The sequence below is a fragment of the Nomascus leucogenys genome, chromosome 13 (assembly GCF_006542625.1).
Source record: "Nomascus leucogenys isolate Asia chromosome 13, Asia_NLE_v1, whole genome shotgun sequence".
In the NCBI taxonomy this organism is placed as follows: Eukaryota; Metazoa; Chordata; class Mammalia; order Primates; family Hylobatidae; genus Nomascus; species Nomascus leucogenys.
In genome coordinates, this window is record NC_044393.1 from 102,832,144 (window position 1) to 102,855,401 (window position 23,258).

The window sequence follows — 23,258 nt, forward strand, 5'->3', positions numbered from 1 at the left end:
AGCATAGTTATTAATAGCACCACCTTCACTTTGCCACTTTGGATGGCAAATGATATAGTGACAATGGCACTACATTTGCTACTTGCAGCTCAAGAAGATGTTACAGAGGCTGGTTTTGACAGAATCACATATGCCAGATATGTGGCATATGTGGAAATAGATGGAAATTATGCTGGAAATAGATGGAGGCCCAGTTGACGCTGCTTGCTCCTGTTTACCTGTAGCCTCTGCTTTTCTGCTTCAGCCTGGAATTGTCACAGAATATCCCAGACCTCCTAGTCTGTACAGGGTCTAGTTGGACAAGACCCACTGGCTTTTTAGAATTACTCCAGAAGTCCTGGCTTGCTGATCAGAAGACTTAATTCTTCCAGAAAGAGTTCGCCAAGGAGACAGAAAACAAGCTGGAATCAGAGCAAGAAAGACTATGTCTACCAAACATCCCCGTCTCTTCCTACCCTAACTGTAGATACACGTGGCTACCATAGCAGCATGAAGGAGACCAACACCATCGAATGACCATTAAATGAATGGTCATTCATTTATGGGGAAGCAGTACTGCAGGGATTATGAGGTCTTATGGTTTAAATTACAGCACACACGGACCACGGTCCCAGCCAGGGCAGCCTGCTGTGGGAATCTCTCTCAGCAGATTTTTGCCTGTTAGATTCCAGAACCTTCTCTGGTCACTTTCATCCAATCTAATTGTCTGTCTTACCCAAGAAGGGATTTGCTACAAGGGACTTGGTGGATTAAGCTAAAGCAATCTTAAATGCAGAATGCCAGGTTTCTGATACGGATAATCAATTTCAGTTGCTGCAGAAAACTCTGTTGGGGGTGATGGAGAGAATGCACTTTGTGGACCAGTCTGGATTTGTCTCCTAGTCTTGTATCCAGGTGGCACTGAGCCTCATCAGTGGGGTCCACTCTGTTATGTCCTGGCCTTTACTTGGCGAGATAAACTCTTCATGTTCAGGAGCCTTGTAACAGTTTGCAGAAAGTCTCCAGCCTTTGCTTACGTGTTGGGTGCAAGTCTACTGATACATCCTGAGGGTGTATGCTCTTGCTGGTGCCTTGCACTAAATGCCTGCTGCTAAAAATATGCCCAGGGAATATTTCTCTTTATATCTATGGAACTTTGTCCATCGCTGTGCTGGAAACAAACTATTCCCTGGGTAGTCAGTGGTGCGCTTTTAATTCTGGCCTGTGTGGTGGCAGTGGGAGGGGCGGTGCCTTTTGCTGTGTCAGTAACCTCTTGATCCCACCAGCATGAGCTGAAAGACCTTGAATATGATATTTCAAATAATAAAAATGTATGCGTCACCTTGGATCTGCCCAAAAAATGGGAGAGGATTTTATACACACACACACACACACACACACACACAGAGTCATTCAGGAAAAACAACAACAACAGAAAACAATTTAGCACATTTTTGGTGCTCTGAAAATATAAATTGGGATTTTATCTACCAATATTACCATTTATCAAGTTATAATTATATATAGCATTTAATTGATATAAAAACACAGAGCATAAACTTACCCCAAAGTTTTTATGTTTTAACAATTTATTTACAAATAATCTGGGAGAAAAAGGTTTATTTCAAAACTATATAGAGGGCTGGGCATGGTATAATCCCAGCACTTTGGGAGGCCAAGTCAGGTGGATCACTTGAGGTGAGGAATTCGAGACCAGCCTGGCCAACATGGTGAAACCCCATCTCTACTAAAAATACAAAAATTAGGCCGGGTGTAGTGGCTCACGCCAGTAATCCCAGCATTTGGAGAGGCCAAGGCGGGTGGATCACGAGATCAGGAGTTCAAGACCAGCCTGGCCAAAATGGTGAAACCCTGTCACTACTAAAAATACAAAAATCAGCCGGACATGGTGGCGGGTGCCTATAAATCCAGCTACTTGGGAGGCTGAGGCAGAGAATTGCTTGAACCCGGGAGGCAGAGGTTGCAGTGAGCCGAGATCACGTCACTGCACTCCAGCTAGGGTGACAGAGCGAGACTCCATCTCAAAAAAAAAAAAAAAAAAAATCAGCTGGGTGTGGTGGTGGGTGCCTATAATCCTAGCTACTCAGAAGGCTGAGGCAGGAAAATCACTTGAACCCAGGAGACAGAGGTTGTAATGTGCCTAGATTGCGCCACTGCCCCCCAGCCTGGGCAACAAGAGTGAAACTCTGTCTCAAAAAACAAACAAACAAACAAAAAATCTATGCAGAGAAGAAAGTACTTAGAAGCACAGTGGGAGGGTGAGATGTCAGGGCTCAGCATCTGCTTCCGAAGCTGTCACCAGGCATTTGTTCAGGGCATGTGGGCACTAAGAGGATGACCCCATGGTGGTCAGGTACCTTGCTGCTCTGCACACAAACAATAGGAAGAAATGGAGCCCTTGTTAGAAACACATATTTCTAAGCTCCAAGCCTGGAGCCTAGGAAACAGTGTCTCCCAGGAAGAAACCTGTTAATCTGCACTGTGTCAGGGCCCCCCACCCCAGGATTCTTACCAGCAGTGATGGGTGAGAACCACCAGCTATGCTAACAGAAGCAGGCACACAGCGGCCCCGTCTTACTCCCATCTGTGAGCATGCTTCAGGGCTGAGCCTATGACCAACATCTTACATTTTAGAGTTGGCTCCTACCTTAACGCACACAAAAATGTGAACGCCACCATAAACTGTGACATCACCATCACGCGGACACCAGCGGGATTTATGTTGTGTGGATTAATGGCCAGTGGATAAATATACAGCAATACTAAGGTGCAGGTCAACAGCTTAAAGATTAGGGGAAAACAATGAGTCGGAAACTGAGCAGGTAATCATCAGAGCATCCTTGAATAATCTGATTATCATGATCAGGGCCAGGGAAGCAGGGAGAAGGCAGGCACCTGCCCAGCAGAAACTGAGCAGTGTGTCCTGGGAGTGGGCCACTGCGTTGGAGTCAGCAGGCTTAGAGAAAGGAAGGGCAGATGGGCAGATGACCAGATGAGTAACGGCCAACATGAAATCGTCTAGAATCAGAGGCTCAGAGGCTCACTTGGCTGTCATTTCTCTCTTGTCTGCTGCCATGTAAGACATGCCTTTCACCTTCCACCATGATTGTGAGGCCTCCCCAGCCATGTGGAACTGTGAGTCCATTAAACCTCTTTTTCTTTATAAATTACCCAGTCTCAGGTATGTCTTTTTTTTTTTTTTTTTTTTTTTTTTTTTTTTTTTTTTTGAGACGGAGTCTCGCTGTTGCCCAGGCTGGAGTGCAGTGGCGTGATCTCGGCTCACTGCAAGCTCCGCCTCCCGGGTTCACGCCATTCTCCTGCCTCAGCCTCCCGAGTAGCTGGAACTACAGGTGCCTGCCACCATGCCCAGCTATTTTTTTGTATTTTTAGTAGAGACAGGGTTTCACTGTGTTATCCAGGATGGTCTCTATCTCCTGACCTCGTGATCCGCCCACCTCGGCCTCCCAAAGTGCTGGGATTACAGGCGTGAGCCCCCGCGCCCGGCCTGCTGTGTATTTTTAATGAGATCTCTGTGAAGCCGGTGCCTTTGGTGATCCTGTTCATCCTGCTGTAAACCCATTGCTGCCTTCGCCATGTGGCCATGGAAGTGACCAACCCCTTGCCTCTAGGAGCCTTTTTCTTCTGGAGTGTTGAGAGGCTCCCCTAAGGCTGTGTGCTCAGCTTTGCCAGGCCTCCTGCAGCCTCTGTCACTGCTCTTGGTGGCCCCCACGCAGCCCCTTAGCCCACCCGAGCACAATGCACCTCAAAGTGTGCCCAACATGGCAACCCTGAGCCCTCCACTCATGGCTCAGCTGCTGGAAGAGCCCTGGAAGGGTCCTTCGCTGCCTCCTGCCAGGCTGGAGGAGTCCTGGCAGGGACCTTGTTCTGAACACCGAAAGCTTGTCATCAGAGTAGACTGTGTTGGCCTCCTCTTCCTTTATATTTATTGTGAAACTAATATTGTGACCTCCTCCACATCCTATCAGAAGAGCAATGAACAAAGCGAGTGGGGCAGAGACCCAGGAAGGGGGCTTTTGAGAAGCTGAACTCATCAGCTTTTAAATATGTATCAGCTCTCAGTCCACTCATTCTTGGGCAATATGTATAGTAAGACATGTCCATACATAGCTATGAGAACAAATGTAATAAGTAAGTAAGAACAGTACACAGTAATGCTGTAGAGGCAGAGAGAACACAAAAAGAATTTCTGGTACCAGAAAATGCTTAACAGGGGAGGGGCATTCAAGCTAGATCTTAAAGGATGGGTTGATTTAGACAGACACGGAAGGAAATGGAAAGACAAGAGCTTGACCTAAAGAAGGCAGAGTGGAGATTAAGAGAACTGGTGAGTGGTGCCGTTTCTAGGGGGCACAGAGGGTGCTGGGAAGTAGCTGCTAGAACATGAAACTAGGTGGAGATCTAATCACCGGAGGGTTGGAATGTCACAGGAGAGTTTGACCGGGACGTGAAAGGCAAAGGGCACTTGCTGAAGTTGATGTGAAGATGGAAGGCAGTGATATCTAAGAATACGTCGGGGAAATGAGTAACACATTAGAAGGCTCCTGAGACAACAGGGGCTTCTACCAAGTTCTTTTCAGAGGGGATCAAAGGAAGGGAAAGAGAAAGATTCGGTGCCAGAGTGACCCACCTGGTGGATGATCAGCTGCGGGGACAGGAGAAAAACAATCCAAAGCTTGCCCTCCAGGAATGACGCTCGGCAGGCTCCTGCTCTCCACATAAACAGGAAGGACAGGGCAGAGATTGGAAGGGCAGACCCCTAAGCCTTCCACATGTGCACATGGGGCAGAATGTTGACATCCAAGTGGGCATGGTAAGCAGCTGATGAAAAGTTAAGGATGGAAACTTTAGGCTTGAAAGTCAGCAAAGTGAAGCTGACTTGCCAAAAATAAACTAAGCAGCCATGTGGCATCATGCAGATACACACACAGACACATGTTTTTAAGATAGAAGGAGAAAGAGGAGGAGAGGGAAGAAGTGGAAAGAAAGATGCTGACTTGACTGGACTTTCCACTGCTAACCTTTGGTGAAGGACAAGTTTAGACACAGACTGGCTGTATGCAAGTATAGAGATATTTCTAGTGTGCCTTCTTATAAAGGAAGCACAGGTAGATGTTTGTCTTTGTATGGTTGTAATTAAGCGCCAAATGATGTCCTCCATTCCCTTCGTGACCTAGGAAGAGAACCAGCTGTGCAGCACCATCTCTTTGTCTGTTTTTGGAAGTGAGCCCAATGCACTTGACCTTCAGTGCTATGAGGGACTGGGGGGGTGACAGGCGAAATACAGCAGGGAAGGCTGCAAAGAAGCCCCAAGCTGCTGTGGGCAGGCTGTGTGCAAGGCACACGGTACAGACAGACCCACCCTGTGTTTGTGGGGCAAGCTCCCTGTGCCTTTCCCACCCCACCACTCCCTGGCGCCTCTTTCAGCTGCCCTCAGTCCTTCCCACAATTCATCCCATCTCCCAGCACCTGTTTTGGATTTGGAGCCAGTATATGCAGGAGAGAAAAAGAAGACAGTAAATCGAGCAAGAAAAAGGAAAATGTTGTATTCTGAAGCAGAATTAGGAATGAGTCAGCAGAAAGGTCTGACAAAACAAAATACAAAGGCAGTAAAGTAGGAGGTTGGCTGCCAGGCTGGTGTGAAGCTCGGATACCTGTTTCTCAGTGGCCACCAGTAGAAGACAGGGATATGACAAGCTTGGGAAGAAAGCAGGCATGCTGGTGTGCGTCCTCGAAAATTAGTTAGGAGGAAATTGTCATGGGTTTCTTCCTTTGAATTTCCTCCTAGCGATGCTATGACTGATTTCATTTGTTTCCCAGAAGATGAGCTTAAGACACTTAGAAGCAGCTATTAGAATTGAAATGTCCAAGTGGAGACTGAAGGAAATATATATTTTTTAATTACTCAGCTATTTCTGGATGTCACAGATGTTTTTGAAATGCGTATTTGGAAACACAGTTGAAATCACAACTGAAATTTTTATTGTTCATCTCCTAAATGTAAGATTTTTATTTTATTTAGATGCATCCTCAGTTTTAATCATCTTGTTATACTTAGATGTTCTCCTCTTAACAACTCATTGCAAAAAGAAGGCATTCTATGTGAAGGGTACAGAGAATGTGAGAAACATTCTCTATCGATGACCTGAACAACTAGGGATTGATCACAAAAGAAGGAACTAAAGTATAATAGAGTTGGGTGTGGTATGGAAGCAGAAGTCGTTTGAGATACATACTTGAAGAAGCTACAGGTTCAAGAAGAACTCACCATTTCTACTCTCTTAAATGTAAGTTTTGTGAAAGACCAGTGACTACTATAAGTCAGTTTATTCCAGGAGGAGAGAAAGAGCTGAGATATAAATACTGAATCCTAAGGATTTGTCCATTACTTTTGCGTTTGGAATTTGACAACTGTATGTCTTCTATATTTTAACCCTTGTATAAATGGTTGCAGTAAATTCTGTAGAGCAGTGAAGGAAAGATGTGCAGCTAAGGGAAAGATCAAGAACCTTCGGTTTACATGGAGCTATTTCCTAATATTTGTTTTATATCATACCAACTAAACATCTTTACTTTTTACTAAATATTTTAAATTTTATCTAGTTATTTGGGGTCCATTAGAAAATTTTCCTTTTTTTTTTTTTTTTTTGAGACGGAGTCGCACTCTGTCACCAGGCTGGAATGCAGTGGTGCAAGCTTGGCTCACTGCAACCTCCGCCTCCCAGGTTCAAGCGATTTTCCTGCCTCAGCCTCCCAAGTAGCTGGAACTACAGGCGGCCACCACCACGCCCAGCTAATTTTTTTGTTTTGAGATGGAGTCTCACTCTGTCACCCAAGCTGGAGTGCAGTGGCGCGATCTCAGCTCACTGCAACCTCCACCTCCCGGGTCATGCCATCCTCCTGCCTCAGCCTCCTGAGTAGCTGGGACTACAGGCCCCTGCCACCACATCCAGCTAAATTTTTTGTATTTTTAGTAGAGATGGGGTTTCACTATGTTGGCCAGGCTGTTCTCGATCTCTTGACCTTGTGATCCACCTGCCTCGGCCTCCCAAAGTACTGGGATTACAGACGTGAGCCACCACACCCGGCCTTTTTTTCTTTTAAGTCATTATAACAAGAGTTTAACTTCATGAAAATGGTATAAAATAAATTGGCAAGAAGTGCAGAAATGTTTGCCAAATATGGTCATTAGTACGGGGGTGACTATGACCTGCTTGAGAGAAGAGAAGGGAAGACCTCTCTAGGGAGGACTGATTCATTCAGGAAGTTTTCCATCATCCTTCAACTTCCGCATCAGGACTCACAGTTCACTGGAGTGGGCCCAGACACCAGACAAGAAGTCAGAAGTTTTGGCAAGATGCCGGGTCTTTCGGTGAGTGCCCAGTGAGAGGCACAAATACAACAGGAGTCCGATGCCACGGAGGGATGTGACTTCTGCAGAATCTTGGGAAGGAGGGAGTGTGGGTTTTGCATGTGGGAGTGACTTAAATAACTTTTGTCACAGCCAAATGTGACATGCTAGGACCTGAACTCATTTATTCATTGTTCAGGCAGCTGTAGCCAGCACCAAGAAGCAGCTAAACTTATGTACCCACCAAGAGCAGACAGCGGGGAGGCAGAGGTCAGCACCTGCTTGCCTGGGAGCTGCAGGGTTTCTGAGCAGGAAAGAATGTTAGTGGTTGCTGGTTCCCCCTCACCAATTCCTGCATTCCTGCATTCCTGCCTTCTCCTGAATGTACCCACAAATGGCTTCCATCCTTCTATTAACAGGGGCTGTTGAGGCTTTTTAGTGTTGAAGTATTTCAGACTACCAAAAGACAATTTCATGGTTCTGAAATCTATTTCCTTCTAATGTGTACTTGTCAGCCTTATTCTTCCCATGGGGGCAAAAGAGACCAGGCCTACTGACACATACTCGTGAAGTTCTCTAAAACCTTAAAGACATCTATCCCTCTCCCCTGGGTCTTCTCTTGTCTGTGCAGAATACTTCCACTTGCTCCAGGCGTCTCTCAATTATCTTTGTTTCCAGACTCAGCCAACCTAGTCATCTTCTTTGGAGTATTTTGGCTTATTGGTCTCACTGCTAGAAAAAAGTGACACCCTCAACAGGACCTGTTACTTCAAATGTTAAGGTAGAAGTTTTTAGACAAGATAGGACAACGTATCTTCCCAGAAAGACCTTCTGAGCTGGGTAGCTCTTGTCTCCACCCACATTATTAGAGATGAGCTGGTTTATTTTAACTATCCAGAGAAGGATCTGGGTGGAAAATGGGGAAAGTCTGCTTCTGCCTCCCCTGCCCTGAATGCCCACCTGATAATTAGCTCTTCCACAAAGGGAGTCCCCAGGGGCTTCTTGGAAGCACAGCAGCTGCTACATCGTGCAGGAACATGACAGTGGATGGAATTAGTTACTAAAACCAACCAAGACCAAGATTAAGGAAGATACCGTGTAAATGTGGCAATTCGCGAAGTATTTCTGAAAAATGAGGCATCTGTTTCCTGGTCTCACCTCTCCTCCTGTCAGGTGAAACGTGTGACAGGGAATGGGGGCTGTAATTCAGACTTAACTGTTTGATTGATCTTCTCGGACTCCTCAAGGTTATCAGAGTAAAAAAGGAATATGTACAGGACATTGCCTTCATGAAGTGTCTGTCACAGTCCACAAAACCTCGGCTTGCATTGTGAAAGCAGATTGTTTTCTGTCTCCTAGAGGACTGTCTATTGTGTTAATTTCCAGATATGGATATGACTGTGCCATCCAGCACCTAACGGAACTTCTTTTTTATCTGTTAATGGAACACTTCAAAATTGCGAGAAGATAAACCCTTTGAGTAAACACTTCATTTTCTCATTTTCCTCAGTTTTAGAGCCAAGAAATAGAATATTTTCCAGCTTCTTTTTGGTGCTTTCATTTTTTTCCTTCAGGTTTTAATTTTTTTTCCCTTCTCACCCCTGACATCTCATGCAGATAACTTTCCTTTTTATCCCAGTCTCTAAATCTCACTTTCTTTTCTCTGTCTCATCTGCCTTTTCTCTGCATTAACTTTTGCAGTATTTTCAGCCTTGCTTCTCATTACGTTACTATATTGTGTTTCTTTAACTGTGTATACCAGCCATGGGGTTCTTGATTCTAGCTTAAGAAAATCTGACTCTGGGCTCATCTACACCTCCTGTTATTTTTCACTTCCTCTTTGAATGGAATTGTAGGATTAAATAAGGAAAGGATGGTGGAGGTCCCCTGAAGCAATTTGCTTGCAATGCATGCACCCATTCCAGTGGTGCTTCGAACCCCTGCTCATATGCTATCCATGCTGGGGAGCTCACCACCTCAGGGAGACCATCCATCCTCATACATGCTCTAAGTGGACTGCACTAATGCTGACCAGACACCCAGTCCAAAATCCTGGGTGACAATCTCAGTCATTGAAGGCAGCTGCAACTCTGCCATTCTTAGTGGATTCCGGTTTTCCAAGAGCCCCACCCAAAGAGTAGAAAAGTAAGAGTTTCGCGGACTCTACACAATGCTGGTAACTAGATCATGCAATTCTCAGAATTTAAACAGAGTGTTTTTTATTCCTTTCTTGTGATTTGAATTTCCTCACAACCCTTACCCCTGTATTACACAGAAGGAAACTGAGGCTCAGATAAGCAACTTGCACAAGTTAACCCAGCAAGTGAATAACAGGCTCAGATGACCTCTGTACCTTACTCTAAAACTGCCTAATAGTAGTAGCTGTGTCCTGCTCCAGAGCTACTCCTAGCTGCCCTCTTCTGCTGGCCTCAGCCTGGTGCATTGTTAGGAAGGGAATACCTGAGGTGATGTGGAGGAGGGAGGGGAGCACAGGCAGGCCAGAGAGGGGCAAATGTGGCTACTCCAGCATCCCAAACTAGGGCTGTGCTAGAGGGTAGAAAACATGGTGTAAATTTAAGGGGCATTCTCAAGTTACAAAGTCAAGTGAAACTTGGTAATCATGCTTACATGGACAGTAAGGAAAGTAAGCAAGGGCAATGGCTGATGCGAATTCCAATATCTTTCTATGGAAAGACCAGATATATGGAAGGAAATAGAGAACTCTTTAGTAGAAAAAGAATGTATTTCTCTAATGCCCAGTGATGATGAACTTTTTTTCACGTTTTTTGGCTGTATAAATGTCTATGCAGCCATAAAAAAAATGAGTTCATGTCCTTTGCAGGGACATGGTTAAAGCTGGAAGCCATCATTCTCAGCAAACTAACACAAGAACAGAAAACCAAACACCACGTGTTCTCATTCATAAGTGGGAGTTGAACAATAAGAACACATGGACACAGGGAGGGGAACATCACACACCGGGGCCTGTTGGGGTATGGGAGGCAAGGGAAGGGAGAGCATTAGGACAAATCCCTAATGCGTGCAGGCCTTAAAACCTAGATGACAGGTTGATGGGTGCAGCAAACCAGCATGGCACATGTATACCTATGTAACAAACCTGCACATTCTGCACATGTGTCCCAGAACTTAAAGTAACATTTAAAAATAAAATAATAAAAAACTTCACCTAAAAAAAGAATGTATTTCGTTTTCAAAATATTGAATTTGGGGTTAAAGTTTAGCATAAAAACATCCATGTAGAAAGGCCCAGCCCCAGCTAAAAATATAAGCTTAGAACTCAGAAGATACATGAAGCGTAAAGATGTAAATTCAGTAGGAAGCTATGTTAGAAAGCAGAAATTATGGGGACCTGCCAGACCAAGGCTTAGACCAGTGAGGAAGGAGCCCCCGGATGGCAGCTTGGTGCCTGCCTTCCATTCCGGTCTGTAGCAGCAGGAAAGAAAAGTGAGGACCCTGGATGGAAGGGCAGGAGGGGAAGGAGAGCAGGTCCTGGAATCAGGAAAGGGGAACAACTCCTGTTGCCTTCATCACGTGCTGCAGGCTGGAAATCGGAAGGATGCCACGCGTTTGGTAGATAAGGGTTCGCTGGGAGAACTCGTTTTGAGAATGCTAGGAGTATATTGCAGTGGGTTAAAAGTGAATAGAAAGTGAGCCAGTGAAGCAGCATAGACTTTGCCTGTGAAGGGCCATGATAGTTACAAGGAGGAGGCTGGGGGCAGTGGCTCATGCCTGTAATCCAAGCATTTGGGAGGCCGCGGCAGGTGGATCACCCGAGTTCAGGAGTTCGAGAGGAGCCTGGCCAACGTGGCGAAACCCCGTCTCTAGTAAAAATACAAAAAATAATGAGCCAGGCATGGTAGTGCACACCTGTAGTTCCAGCTACTTGGGAGGCTGAGGCAGGAGAATCGCTTGAGCATGGGAGGCAGCGGTTGCAGTGAGCCAAGATTGCCGCACTCCAGCACTCCAGCCTGGGTGACAGAACGAGACTCTGTCTCAAGAAAAAAAAAAGGAAGGAGCAGTTCCAGGGGAATATGGCCAGAGGTTTTTTGTTTGTTTTGTTTGTTTGTTTTCAATGAGGGAGATTTGAGTTATATTCTACAGACTTAGTAGAAGTAATAGGGGAGAATGAGTGCTTAGAAATGTAAGGCACGGTGGAGAAGTTGCTAAAGTTCAACAAGAAGCAGGAGGGTATGAGCTTAGTCTTGGAAAGGAAGATGGCAGTGTTCAAAACTTCAGCCGGATTCAATTTAAAGTTTAATTAAGCAGTGAACAATTCCAAATCAGGCAGCCTCCTGAGCCACAATAGGCTCTGAGACTCCAGTGCAGCCCCATGGTGGTAGAAGATTTATGGACAGAAAAAGGAAAGTGATGTACAGAAAACAGAAGTGAGGGACGGAAACAGCTGGATTGGTTACAGCTCAGCATTCACCTTATTTGAACTTGCTTCAAACAATTGGCTACGTTTGGTTAGCCAAAACCTGGTGACTGGCGCAAGAGTACGCTGTGCTCTGTTTACACCTCCACTGGCTATAATTCACGATGTGCAGAGACACCTTTAGGCTGAACTTAAAACATGTTAAAACACGTTTAGCTTTAGGCTAAATGTGACTTAACAGTAGCTTCTTTGTAGGAGAGGAAGGATGGAGGAGAGGCCTGACTTAGGGCACTTGACCTAGGGAGGAAGAGTAGAAGATGGATTTGAGAAAGACTTAGAAAGCTACTGATTAGAAATTGGGCACTATTTGATTGAACTGGAATAGGGGAAGCAAGGGGTCAAAGAATGGCGGCAAGGAAAACTAAATTTTCAACTCAGCTTACTGAGTGCATGATGGAGCTACCAACTGAGATGGGGATTATCAAAGGGGAGCAAGGTTTTGAGGCCACTGAAGAGTTTGTTCTGGAGCAGATTGAGACATAGCATGCAGTCATCTGATATACTGGTCTGTAGCTGGACCTGTGCGAGTTACTGATATTTAGGTAACTTAGGTTACAGTTTAAAACCTCAAGAATGGAAGATTTCATAGGGGAGGAGGATGTAAAGGGAGTAGATGGGTGGCCAAAGACAAAACTCAGTGTCCATGATGGTACTGAGATAGAAAAGACCTTCGAAATCTAAAGTATGGGTCCAGCAGAGAGACGGAGGGGAGAGGGTAGAAATCTCCTGACTAGAGGGAAATTTTAGAGAGATAAGAAGCAGACCAAATATAAACTCACCCTGTGACAAACCCTCAACTGCTTCTAAAATGTTATTGAATTCCAATGTCAACTATTTCGCGTGTGATATATTAAAAAAATAATTTGCTGAAACTGTTTTTCCATCTTGTGGATAGTGTTTTGGGAAATAAGTTCTCATATATTCATTTTCCAGGAGAGATATTAATGTAATGGTATAGGATGAGACTAAAGTAACTCATATTCATGAACTTCTAAAGAATGGCACTCTTAGAAAAATAACTGAAAGCAGCCTTACTAATTCTCAATCTTTGTATTGTTTATGATCAGAAATATTTAGTCTATTTTATTTTTAATCTTAATTTTATTTTTATTTATTTATTTATTTATTTAGTTTTTGAGATGAAGTCTCACTCTGGCCCAGGCTGGAGTGCAATGGCATGATCTCAGTTCACTGCAAACTCCGCCTCCTGGGTTCAAGCAATTCTTCCGCCTCAGCCTCCCGAGTAGCTGCGATTACAGGCACCTGCCATCCTGCCTGGCTAATTTTTGTATTTTTGTAGAGATGGGTTTCACCATGTTGACTAGGCTGGTCTTGAACTCCTGACATCAGGTGATCCGCCCGCCTCAGCCTCCCAAAGTGCTGGGATTCCAGGCATGAGCCACCACTCCTGGCCTAGAGTCTATTATTTTAAAGAAAGAAACATAAATACAACATTGACCACAGAAAAAGAAAAAGACTTTATCTCTCTCTAAGGAACAAATTCTTTCAGTGAGATGCAGCTTTCTTAGTGCCTTTCTAGATAAGATAAGACATTGTACAAATGAAAACTCTTCAACTCGCACTCTTTAAACAGTTGTTCCCTTTGTGCCTGTGGTTCCTTTGGCTTGATGTTGAGGAAGATTTTGTGGAAGACAATGATATTTTATTGCTTCATCTTGGAGCAAGGAGAAAATTGTTTCTCTTCTTCCCACTTCCCCATTTTTTAAGAGTACTGCTCAAGTCACACTTGCACTTCCATGCTGAAGCCTTCTATTTGCATCATCAGTGTGTTCTGGAATGCCACTTTCACATTCCCGCACTTGGCAGACCCAGCTTCTCAGGTTTTCTCTATTTCTTAACTTTATTCATTTTTGTTTCAGCCTTTCTTACGGATGGTTCAGTTTGGCAGACCCAGCTTCTCAGGTTTTTTCTGTCTCTACTTCTTGACTTTATTCATTTTTGTTTCAGCCTTTCTTTTTTTTTAAATTATACTTTAAGTTTCTTTAAGTTTTAGGGTGCATGTGCACAACGTGCAGGTTAGTTACGTATGTATACATGTGCCATGTTGGTTTGCTGCACCCATTAACTCGTCATTTACATTAGGTATATCTCCTAATGCTATCCCTCCTCCCTCCCCCAACCCCACAACAGGCCCCGGTGTGTGATGTTCCCCTTCCTGTGTCCATGTGTTCTCATTGTTCAATTCCCACCTATGAGTGGGAACATGCAGTGTTTGGTTTTTTGTCCTTGCGATAGTTTGCTGAGAATGATGGTTTCCAGCTTCATCCATGTCTCTACAAAGGACATGAACTCATCATTTTTTATGGCTGCATAGTATTCCATGGTGTATATGTGCCACATTTTCTTAATCCAGTCTATCATTGTTGGACGTTTGGGTTGGTTCCTACCCAAAGGATTATAAATCCTGCTGCTATAAAGGCACATGCATGCATATGTTTCAGCCTTTCTTATTGGCGATTCTGTTTTCCAGATATTCTATTCTAGTCCCCATGCATACATTTTGGTTTTGATTTGGTTTGGTTTGGGGGTTTCTTGCCTAACAGTACAGACGAACAATTAAAAACAGTTCTCTCCTCCTCCTCCTCTTCCTCCTCTTCCTCTTCTTCCTCCTCCTCCTCTTCCTCCTTTTCTCCTTCCCCTCCTTCTTCTCCTTCTTCTTCTTCCTTCTTCTTTCTTCTCGCCATGGCCTTGATAGGGTTATTTTAATTGCTCTCTCCCTTTCTCATGAGCACCACTTAAAAGATACCCACAGAGCTGAATTGCAGGGGAGTGTAGTGGTATATTTAAAGATGAATGTAAAGATGTAACTCTAGGTGTTTGTTTAGGGGATGGCATAACCAGGGAATGAATTTAAATAACTGTTTCCAGATGGATTAAAGCAATGGGCCTTCAACCAAGAAAGATGGCAGGTATTCTTACTTTGCATATTTATTATATTTGTTGCTATACTGAAATTTTCAGCTGACAACAGCGAGCATGGACTTCTGACTTGAGAGTTACGAGATACAAACTTGGTTCAGGTAATTTCCAAGGGATTGTTTAGAGAGAGACAGCCCTCAGGTCAAATCCCACTTGACTTTAACTTAAATTCCTTAAGATTTTATTTTCCTACCTGTACAAATGGGATAATAATATCTACCTCATAAAGACTAAATGAGTTATTGCATGGTAAGGAGCTGTCAGAGTACCTAATATGTGGTACATGCTCCATAAATGCCACCCACTCCCAGCACCCACTTCAGCTCACCACTGTCACCATCTCTGGGACTTTGGACACTTGGCTGCAGTAATATCAAAGGCTTCCTCTGAGTGCTTCGGTCTGTGAGTGGTCCTCTCCCAGCCCCTCACCACCTCTGTCCTGATACTATTTTAACAAGGAATTTATCTGTTTGCTTTAGAAGTTGCTGGAAGTTTACAAAGAAGAAACCCAGTAGCTCAGAAGAAATGTATCTAAATCTGATTTTAAAATTATCTGTTTTCTCTCTATTTAAACTAGCTATATTACTCACCTATTGCTATATAAGAAATTACCCCAAACTCAGTGGCTTAAGACAGCCAACATTTATCATCTCACAGTCACTGTGGGTCAGGAACTCGAGACCATCTTAGCTGTGTGGCTCTGGCTCAAGTTCCCTCATGAGGCCGGCATCAAGGCATTAGCCAGGGCTGCAGTCATCCAAAGGCTTGACCGGAGATGAGGAACTCATTTCCACGCCCACTCACGTAGCTGTTGGCAAGAGGCATTCTAACGGGGATGAGCCTCAGACTCCCCACGGGGCTGCTTGTGTGTCCTCACAACATGGCAGCCAGCTTCCTCAGAGCAAGTGATATGAAAGACAGCAAGAAGGGAGCCACAATACCTCTTCTAAGCTGGCTGCAGAAACCTAACACCATCACTGCTACTGTATTCTGTTCATGAGGGTCACTAAGTCAGCCAACACTAAAGGGTACAGAATTAGGTTCCATCTCTTCTCTTCTCTCTCCTCCTCTCCTCTTCCCTCTTTCTCTTCCCTTTATCCTCCTCTTCTCTTGCTGTGCCTCAGTTTCTTATCTGACCAAAGGTAACTTCTGCCCCCTAGGGATGCTATGAAAACAAAGTGAGATCAATCATATGAAAAGGCAGTTTTGGAAGGAGAGTTCAGAAACTCTATATAATATACCATATACCATAACCATGGAAACCTGAGATCAGCTCTGTCTAGTTTCCTGCTCTTGCATCTGAGGAAGCCATTCCAGCTCACGCAGGCATGGCTTAGTCACAGCGCAGCGTGGGGTCCTTTAATGGGTCCTCTCTGAGCAGTGACCCGCTCAGGACACAGAAGCCAGCACCAGGCCCTTCCTTCCTTCTCCTGGGCAAGCAGCACCACTCATCCTGGCAGAAATAGAAAAAGGAGTTAAGTTCCTGTGTTCCTTATTAGATTGCTGGGGCAGCTCCATAAAGCACTCCTACACAGTCCTGCCTCTTAGTGGCTGTTTCTTTATGACTAAAGCAGCACTTTCCCATCTGCTGCCCTCAAAGTAAGGGGCCCTGGGCCCCATATTTCTGGTTCAGGAGTCTCAAGATCTCTGAAAGCACCAGATTGTTGGGATTTAAGTGCTGTTGTTTATTTTTATATCTGGGTCCTGTTTCTCCAAATAACTCCAAGACCATTGTGATTTTCTAGAAGTTAATTCAGTGGTCCAGGCTAGGTAGGGAATGGTGGTATTAGCAAATCCTACCTGTTTTCTTTGCAAGCTCATTTCCATCATTGGTCCTCCAAATGCATTTCCCTGTTCAAGGTACTCTACCTTGGATATGTCTGCCTTTGCTTCCATGTCCCTCACCTATTATCTTTAGAAAGGTGGTTTTAAATGATGGTCACTGAACATTTAGCCACATAGGGCACCAGCTCTCAGAGGTTTCACAAGTAAAGGAAAGGGTTGAGGGAAATGAAATACAGTTCAACACAACAGAGTAACCCACATATTCCGTACGTTCAACAAGGTCTCTACCCAGGAGGCTGGCGATGAAGGATGCTAACATTTCTTGAACTGCCATCTTCTCCCTTCTTTTGGGTAACTCTCGAATTCTGTTTATGGTTATCTATGGATTGTGGAGTCATTTCCCAGCTCAGGAGGTTAAGAAAGGCATCCGAGATTTGAGGGTTACAGGAGTTTGGAAGCACTGTTTTTCTGGTTTTCTGTTACCTCCATTTTAAAGCCGTGATACTTCCAACTGCCCTTTTTCAGTAAGCTCTTGTTGACTACTCTCTCGAAACTAAAAGATGCATATCCAGTTGTACAGAGGGTCAAAAGTGTGCCCAATTAAGCCTGCCTTGCCTTCAATATTGCAACTCACTGAAGACACACAGTGGAATTTCTGGTGGACCCCTTGCCATAACCCACAGGGAACTCTAGCCGTACATGGGTCTTACTGACCCGTTGGGTCTAGCTGACTGTGCCTGATGGTCTCCAATGACCAAGGTGTCCTCATTAGTTCTGTGCTATATTTAGTTAAGCCTGAAATCTGTGCCCCTAATTTAATCACACACCAGGTAGCCATGGAGATGACATCAAGCCTCTGGCTGCCCTATAAACCATTGCAAATGCTGAAAATAAAATAAACAGGTTATGCAAATTGACTTCCTAAGTAAATAAAAGACTTTGCCTCCAGGTGTTGGGATTTGCTGCTTTGGGTCCACTGATGTTTGTTAGGATTCACAGTGATTTGAAAAATATCATAGTCACAGCCTTTGTCTCAATGCCTGCTTTTTTTCCTTTTTGTCTGTTGCAGATATATCAACACTCGTATACTGGATATTATGTCCTGAGCAAAATTCCTCATGGGTAAGAGTGTTCTTTTCTTTCTTTTAATTAGAAATCTGCAGGGCAAAGTGAAGGGTAGAACACGGAAGAGCTGCTTAACCCTTAGGGCGGGAAATGGCGTTCCAGTTCTCATAGCCAAGGGTGCTGGTATTGCGGCCCCTCTGGGACGCTCCCTAGATAATTACACTAAGGACGTCAGGGGGTCACTTGAGTCCACTCACTTCCCCATTTGTGAAGCCCCCTTCCTAGAGCAACTCTGCCCTCTTCCTGTGCTGGTTCCTGCGGTTGACCCTGGAGGTTCTGTAGAGCCGGACATTCCCCTCTGCTTTGTAATCACCTGCAGCCTCCTCTCAGGCAAGGTGAGGTGGCCCTCAGCCTCCCATGAGGGTTCCTGGTTATACCCACACTAGTAGAATAGAAGCCTCTCTCAGCCCACCACATGTCATCAGAGACAAATCTGGAACATATTTATGGGATTACGGTAAACTACTCTGGTCAGACATTCAGCAGTGCATTGGGAATGGGGTGGACAAGTCCATCTCAGCAAGTGGTATTAGCGCTGCTCTACCCATCACTCCAAGGGGGTTTCAGGGGCATGTGTGTTCTTGTTTTATTGTCTTTTCTGAGCTTGGCTGTGCTCCCAGGGCTGGGTTTCAGTGCCTGCTTTTGACTGGGCCCCCCGGCTTCATGCTGTTTCATGACCTCACATTGCACTGCTAACCTCATCCAGTCTCTCAAGAATGTATTGTCCAGAGCAGGAGCGAGTTTAGTTTTCAGTGCTGGGCAGGCGTCCCCCACACGAGCCTCGGATGCCTGATCAGCTTCACCTTTGGAATCCAGAGCAGAAAAGACATTGGTTAGGGTTTAGTGAAACCACATGTTGAGTCAGACACAGATGAAAAACTGTTGCAGAACTAGGAAAGTCTGTCGAGGAGAATTTTTTGTTGTTTTTATCTTTATTCTTTCTTCGTCTCCTCTTCCCTCCTCCCCCCCTCCCCTATTCTCATTCCCTTCTCCTGGCCTTCCTGTTCCCCACCTCATGTTTCCCTTTCCTGTCTTCTGTGGTTTCTATTGTCATGCTTTGCAAAGGTGAGGTGCTCAGGAGAGGTTGATAAAGAAGCTGAATTGTGCTGCAGGTAGTGTCATGTAGGCTTCTGTGAATATCTAGGTTGAGGCATCCTCATTTCCCAAGCAAATTTTAACAGCAGGAGTGGCTAAAAAGCATTGTTCCATAGGCGAGCATTAATCACAGCATCAGTGTTTATAGCTGCTGCTGTCTGTTTTCTACACAGCTTAGAATACAGGCAAGTCCTTGGAAAACAAACACGAATAAACTAATTTCATGTGGGCTTTGGACAAAGGGAAGATGCATGTAGATCTTCAGCAAATTGTGACCAATAGTTTCTGTTAGATTGTTAGAAAAATGAAGCCCAAAGAAAGCAAAGATGGCCAAAGTTGCAAAAATAAAGTATCCATACAAATTTTTCATTAGAAGTGTGTTTTAAATAGAAACCCAAATATTCTTCAGTAAAGAGGAAGTATCCCATTCTTTCCCAAGCAGACATATATCTTCAGAGGTCATGGCAGTCAGGACTATAATTATGCCTTGAGATTTATCTGCCCCTTCTGGGAACAATAGAATTTGTTGTAGATGATAGATATTTCGTTCCATCTTATATCAATTTGTAAAACTCAAAACTCTAAAAGCAATTGATGCCTAACGTATTGTGTGAATATTTTACTGCATCAGTCAGCATTTGGAGGAAACAGATTCTAGGAACTTGGCACAGGAGTTTGCTGAACAAGCTAGCAAAGCTCAGGCCATGATAGTCTGTTACAGGCTCGGCTTCTGCACTTAGATACCTGGAGCCTGGTGATGTTCCGCCTTATAGATGACCCCAACACCAGAAGCAGAAGGGAGCTGCTTCTGGTATCATTAACGGAATCAGAGCAAGAATAATCCCCCTCATTTATTGGTTGGCTTTCATATACCTTTATCCCTGTTCAACAACCTGCAGGAAAAGCATTCTTATTTCCATTTTAAGTGAGAGCTCCAAGAGGTGGTCACCTTCCCCTCCCCTCCTAGCTTCTGTATGCTGCAGCTGGAGTCTCAGCATAAGTCAGGCTGACTCAAAACCTTATGCTTATAAAAACACTCGTGGCTCACACCTGTAATCCCAACACTCTGGGAGGCCAAGGCGGGCGGATCACTTGAGGTCAGGAGTTTGAGACCAACCTGGCCAACATGGTGAAACCCCATCTCTACTAAAAATACAAAAATTAGCCAGGCATGGTGCTGCACACCTCTAGTCCCAGCTACTCAGGAGGCTGAGGCAGGAGAATCGCTTGAACCCGGGAGGCTAGAGGTTGCAGTGAGCTGAGATTGCACCACTGCACTCCAGCCTGGATGACAGAGTGAGACTCTGTCAAAAACAAAAACAAAAAGAAAAACAAACCCTTGGGACTAATTCAGATTTCACAGTGCAGAGAACAAACATGATAGCTATAAAGATAGATTCTTTAGTGACATACTACTTTCTCTTCTTAGGGTTCTTACAGGATTGAAAGATGTAGCAAGTACATTTATTGGAAAACAACCTCTGGGGGTGCCAAAGTCAGTGTCCCGCCCTGTCACCATGTCACTGAACACAGCACCCATGAAGCGGTGTTGCTCAACCTCAATTCTTCCTCTTTGTCATAAGACCATGATGAGAAATTAGCCAATTAATTCATTGCAAATATTGTCAGAGTCTGATTTGTCTTAATGAGACAGTGGATCTCTGAGCGGTGTCTCTGTAGGCCTGGAGCTTCGTGATGACCCCTTGGTCATCACTGTCACCGGTGTGCGTGCTCCACCAGGTGGCAGAAAAAGAACACAGCCGGGAGCTCTAAGTCTGAGGATCTAGGTGGGTTTTGGATAGGGAAGAAAGCACAGTTGTCTTTTAAAAATAAAAATGTCCGTACTAAAATATTTAAATGTACATTATTCATGTAGAAGAAAACTAAGAGATTTTCTTAATTTTGAAAACACATATCTGTACCTTTTTCACTAATTCTCATCTTTCCTTTCCTCGCTCCTTCCTCTAAATTAAAGCCAGAGGCCGTGCAATCTTCAGGATGGTTTTATTTGTCATTTATATCTTGATTTTTTTTTCTTAGCTTCAGTCTTTCCAACCAGCCAGAGAAAAGGGTCTAATTAATGTTCTCACGCCCTCTGATTTCTGTTGTCCTTCCTTTTTGCAAATGGCAGAAGAGTTTCAGGAGGGACTACCCCTTTCCCATCCCCCTCTCACTCCCCAGTCCCCGCTGTTAGCTTCCTTCCTCCGATGGCTGTGACCTCTATAGCTGGGGCCAGGCAGAGTTCTTTCTGCTTGGAAGCTGGGGGTTGCAATGAGACTCCCAAGACAGCTGAATTTTTATATAATCAAAAATCTATTACCTAAGGGTAGGTTTGTTTGACTTTGACATACCAAGCTTCCAAAAATTGTATTCTTAAATTGTATCCTAAAAGGACATATGCCTTTTACAACGAATCTATATTTTAGCGGAACTAAAGCTAGTTATTTTTAACATAAAGCATTTCACTAAAAGTTTTCATATCAGAATTTTAATAAAATAAGGAATCTTCCATGGTGGAGTCAAGGATCTGTTAGGTATTTCCATAAAAGTATTTTTGTAGACTTGGCTACTGCATGACATTTTCCTGGCATGACTTCTTTTTCTAGAATTAGTTTTGCCTTTGTATTTTTTAGGGTCTAAAACCAAAGGCAAAATTATTTATATTTATGTCTGTTATCTATCTACTTAGCTCTCTGTCTATACACACACATATACATAATACACACTTTTAATAATAGTAATAATATATTTCTAAAATGTAGTCTCATATCCATTAGGATTGTTCTGAAAGACATATGGACTTTTTTTCTATAACCGAAATCAATTTGAAGAAAAATTGGTCGTATCGCTTTATTGTGTAATGTTGGCATTTGGGGGTCTGGCAAACTCAGAGCCGTAATAGAACAGAAACTGCTGGGTGTTCAAAGGCATTTTTTTACATGACTGGCCGTCTTCTGTGGATATTGTTGCTCTAACTTTGCTTATCTACTGGTAATTTTCAGGCATCAAACAAAATTGTGAAAAAATTGTGTTCCTTTAGAATTGTAGTTGACTTTTCAAAGCCATATTCTGTATCTGTGGAAAAAGGAAACGGAGACATCGCTTCCTTCTACCTGGAACTGCTCTCTAAGTTTATAGACTGAGATCCAGAGGAGCATTCTGTTTATTTGGGAAGTAGATATCTAGGTCGAGAATGCACAGCGCCCAGTGCCAGCCTAATAGCATCATGCCGGGCAATGACTTAGACCCTGCGGCCACACAGACCTGAACTTGAACCCATCGTGCTGCTGACTTCTGGCTGTGTGACCCCGAGAGTTGTTCTACTTCCATAGGTCTTAGGATCCATATAAAAAGATCATAATAATAGTGCCCACTTTGGCCTGGCATGGTGGCTCATGCCTGTAATCCCAGCACTTTGGGAGGCCGAGGCGGGTGGATCACCTGAGGTCAGGAGTTTGAGACCAGCCTGGCCTGTTGCAAAACCCCGTCTCTACTAAAAATACAAAATTAGCTGGGCATGCTGGCAGGTACCTGTAATCCCAGCTACTCAGGAGACTGAGGCAGGACAATCGCTTGAACCCAGGAGGCGGAGTTTGCAGTGAGCTGAGATTGTACCATTGCACTCCAGTCTGGGAGACAGAGCAAGACTCCATCTCAAAAAACAAAACAAAACAAAAAGAATAGTGCCCACCTCATAGGCTTGTTAGAAGAATTAAATGGAATGGCTGGGTGTGGTGGCTCATGCCTGTAATCCCAGCACTTTGGGAGGCCGATGCGGGTGGATCACTTGAAGTCAGGAGTTCGAGACCAGCCTGGCCAACATGGTGAAACCCCATCTCTACTAAAAATACAAAAATTAGCTGGGCTTGGTGAGGCTGAGGCACAAGAATCATTTAAACCTGGGAGGCGGAGTTTGCAGTGAGCTGAGATTGTGCCACTGCACTCCAGCCTGGGTGGCAGAGCGAGACTCCATCTCAAAAAAAGAATTAAGTGGAATGATATATGCAAAACACCCAGCAAAGAATTTTGCATCTAGTGAGTGATTAGTTAATATTGTAGTATGTACCCAATATATATTTGTAGTCTTATAATTAAATATTATCAGACTTTAGTTTCTAGCCATCTTGAAAATCTTTTCTGTTACAAATGAAGGAATAATATAATCCTACAATCATACAATTCTCCTTAATAATTTTTCTAAGCTGAGGCTTGTTTCATGACACTCAGGTAATTATAATGTCTTTGTAATTTTAATTTCCCTCTTAAAAGAGGTATCTATGGCCTCAGCTGTCTACAATTCTCAATACTCAATAATTTTTTTTTATCTCATCTCATTCTGACCTTCTGCAATTAACTTTTCAGCATTCTTGTTTTGCCTCCAATGGAAGCAGAAAAGATACTATGTCAGCAAATACTTATTGAAATACTATCTGGAGCAATGAAAGCATGGTTGCTATCCTTAAGAAATTAAAAACCTTGTTGCAAAGG

General features: G+C 44.0%; 1 protein-coding gene across 5 annotated transcripts in view; it reads left to right on the forward strand.

Moving 5' to 3' along the window:
* The window catches only part of DPP6 (dipeptidyl peptidase like 6), a 1,188,326-nt gene that overhangs the window by 910,820 nt on the left and 254,248 nt on the right, over window positions 1–23,258 (forward strand). For all 5 annotated transcript variants that reach the window (XM_030826245.1, XM_030826246.1, XM_004090271.3 and 2 more), the window contains one exon: window positions 17,620–17,672. In XM_030826245.1, the coding sequence (XP_030682105.1) occupies window positions 17,620–17,672 (53 nt within the window). The remainder of the gene's footprint in view (window positions 1–17,619; window positions 17,673–23,258) is intronic.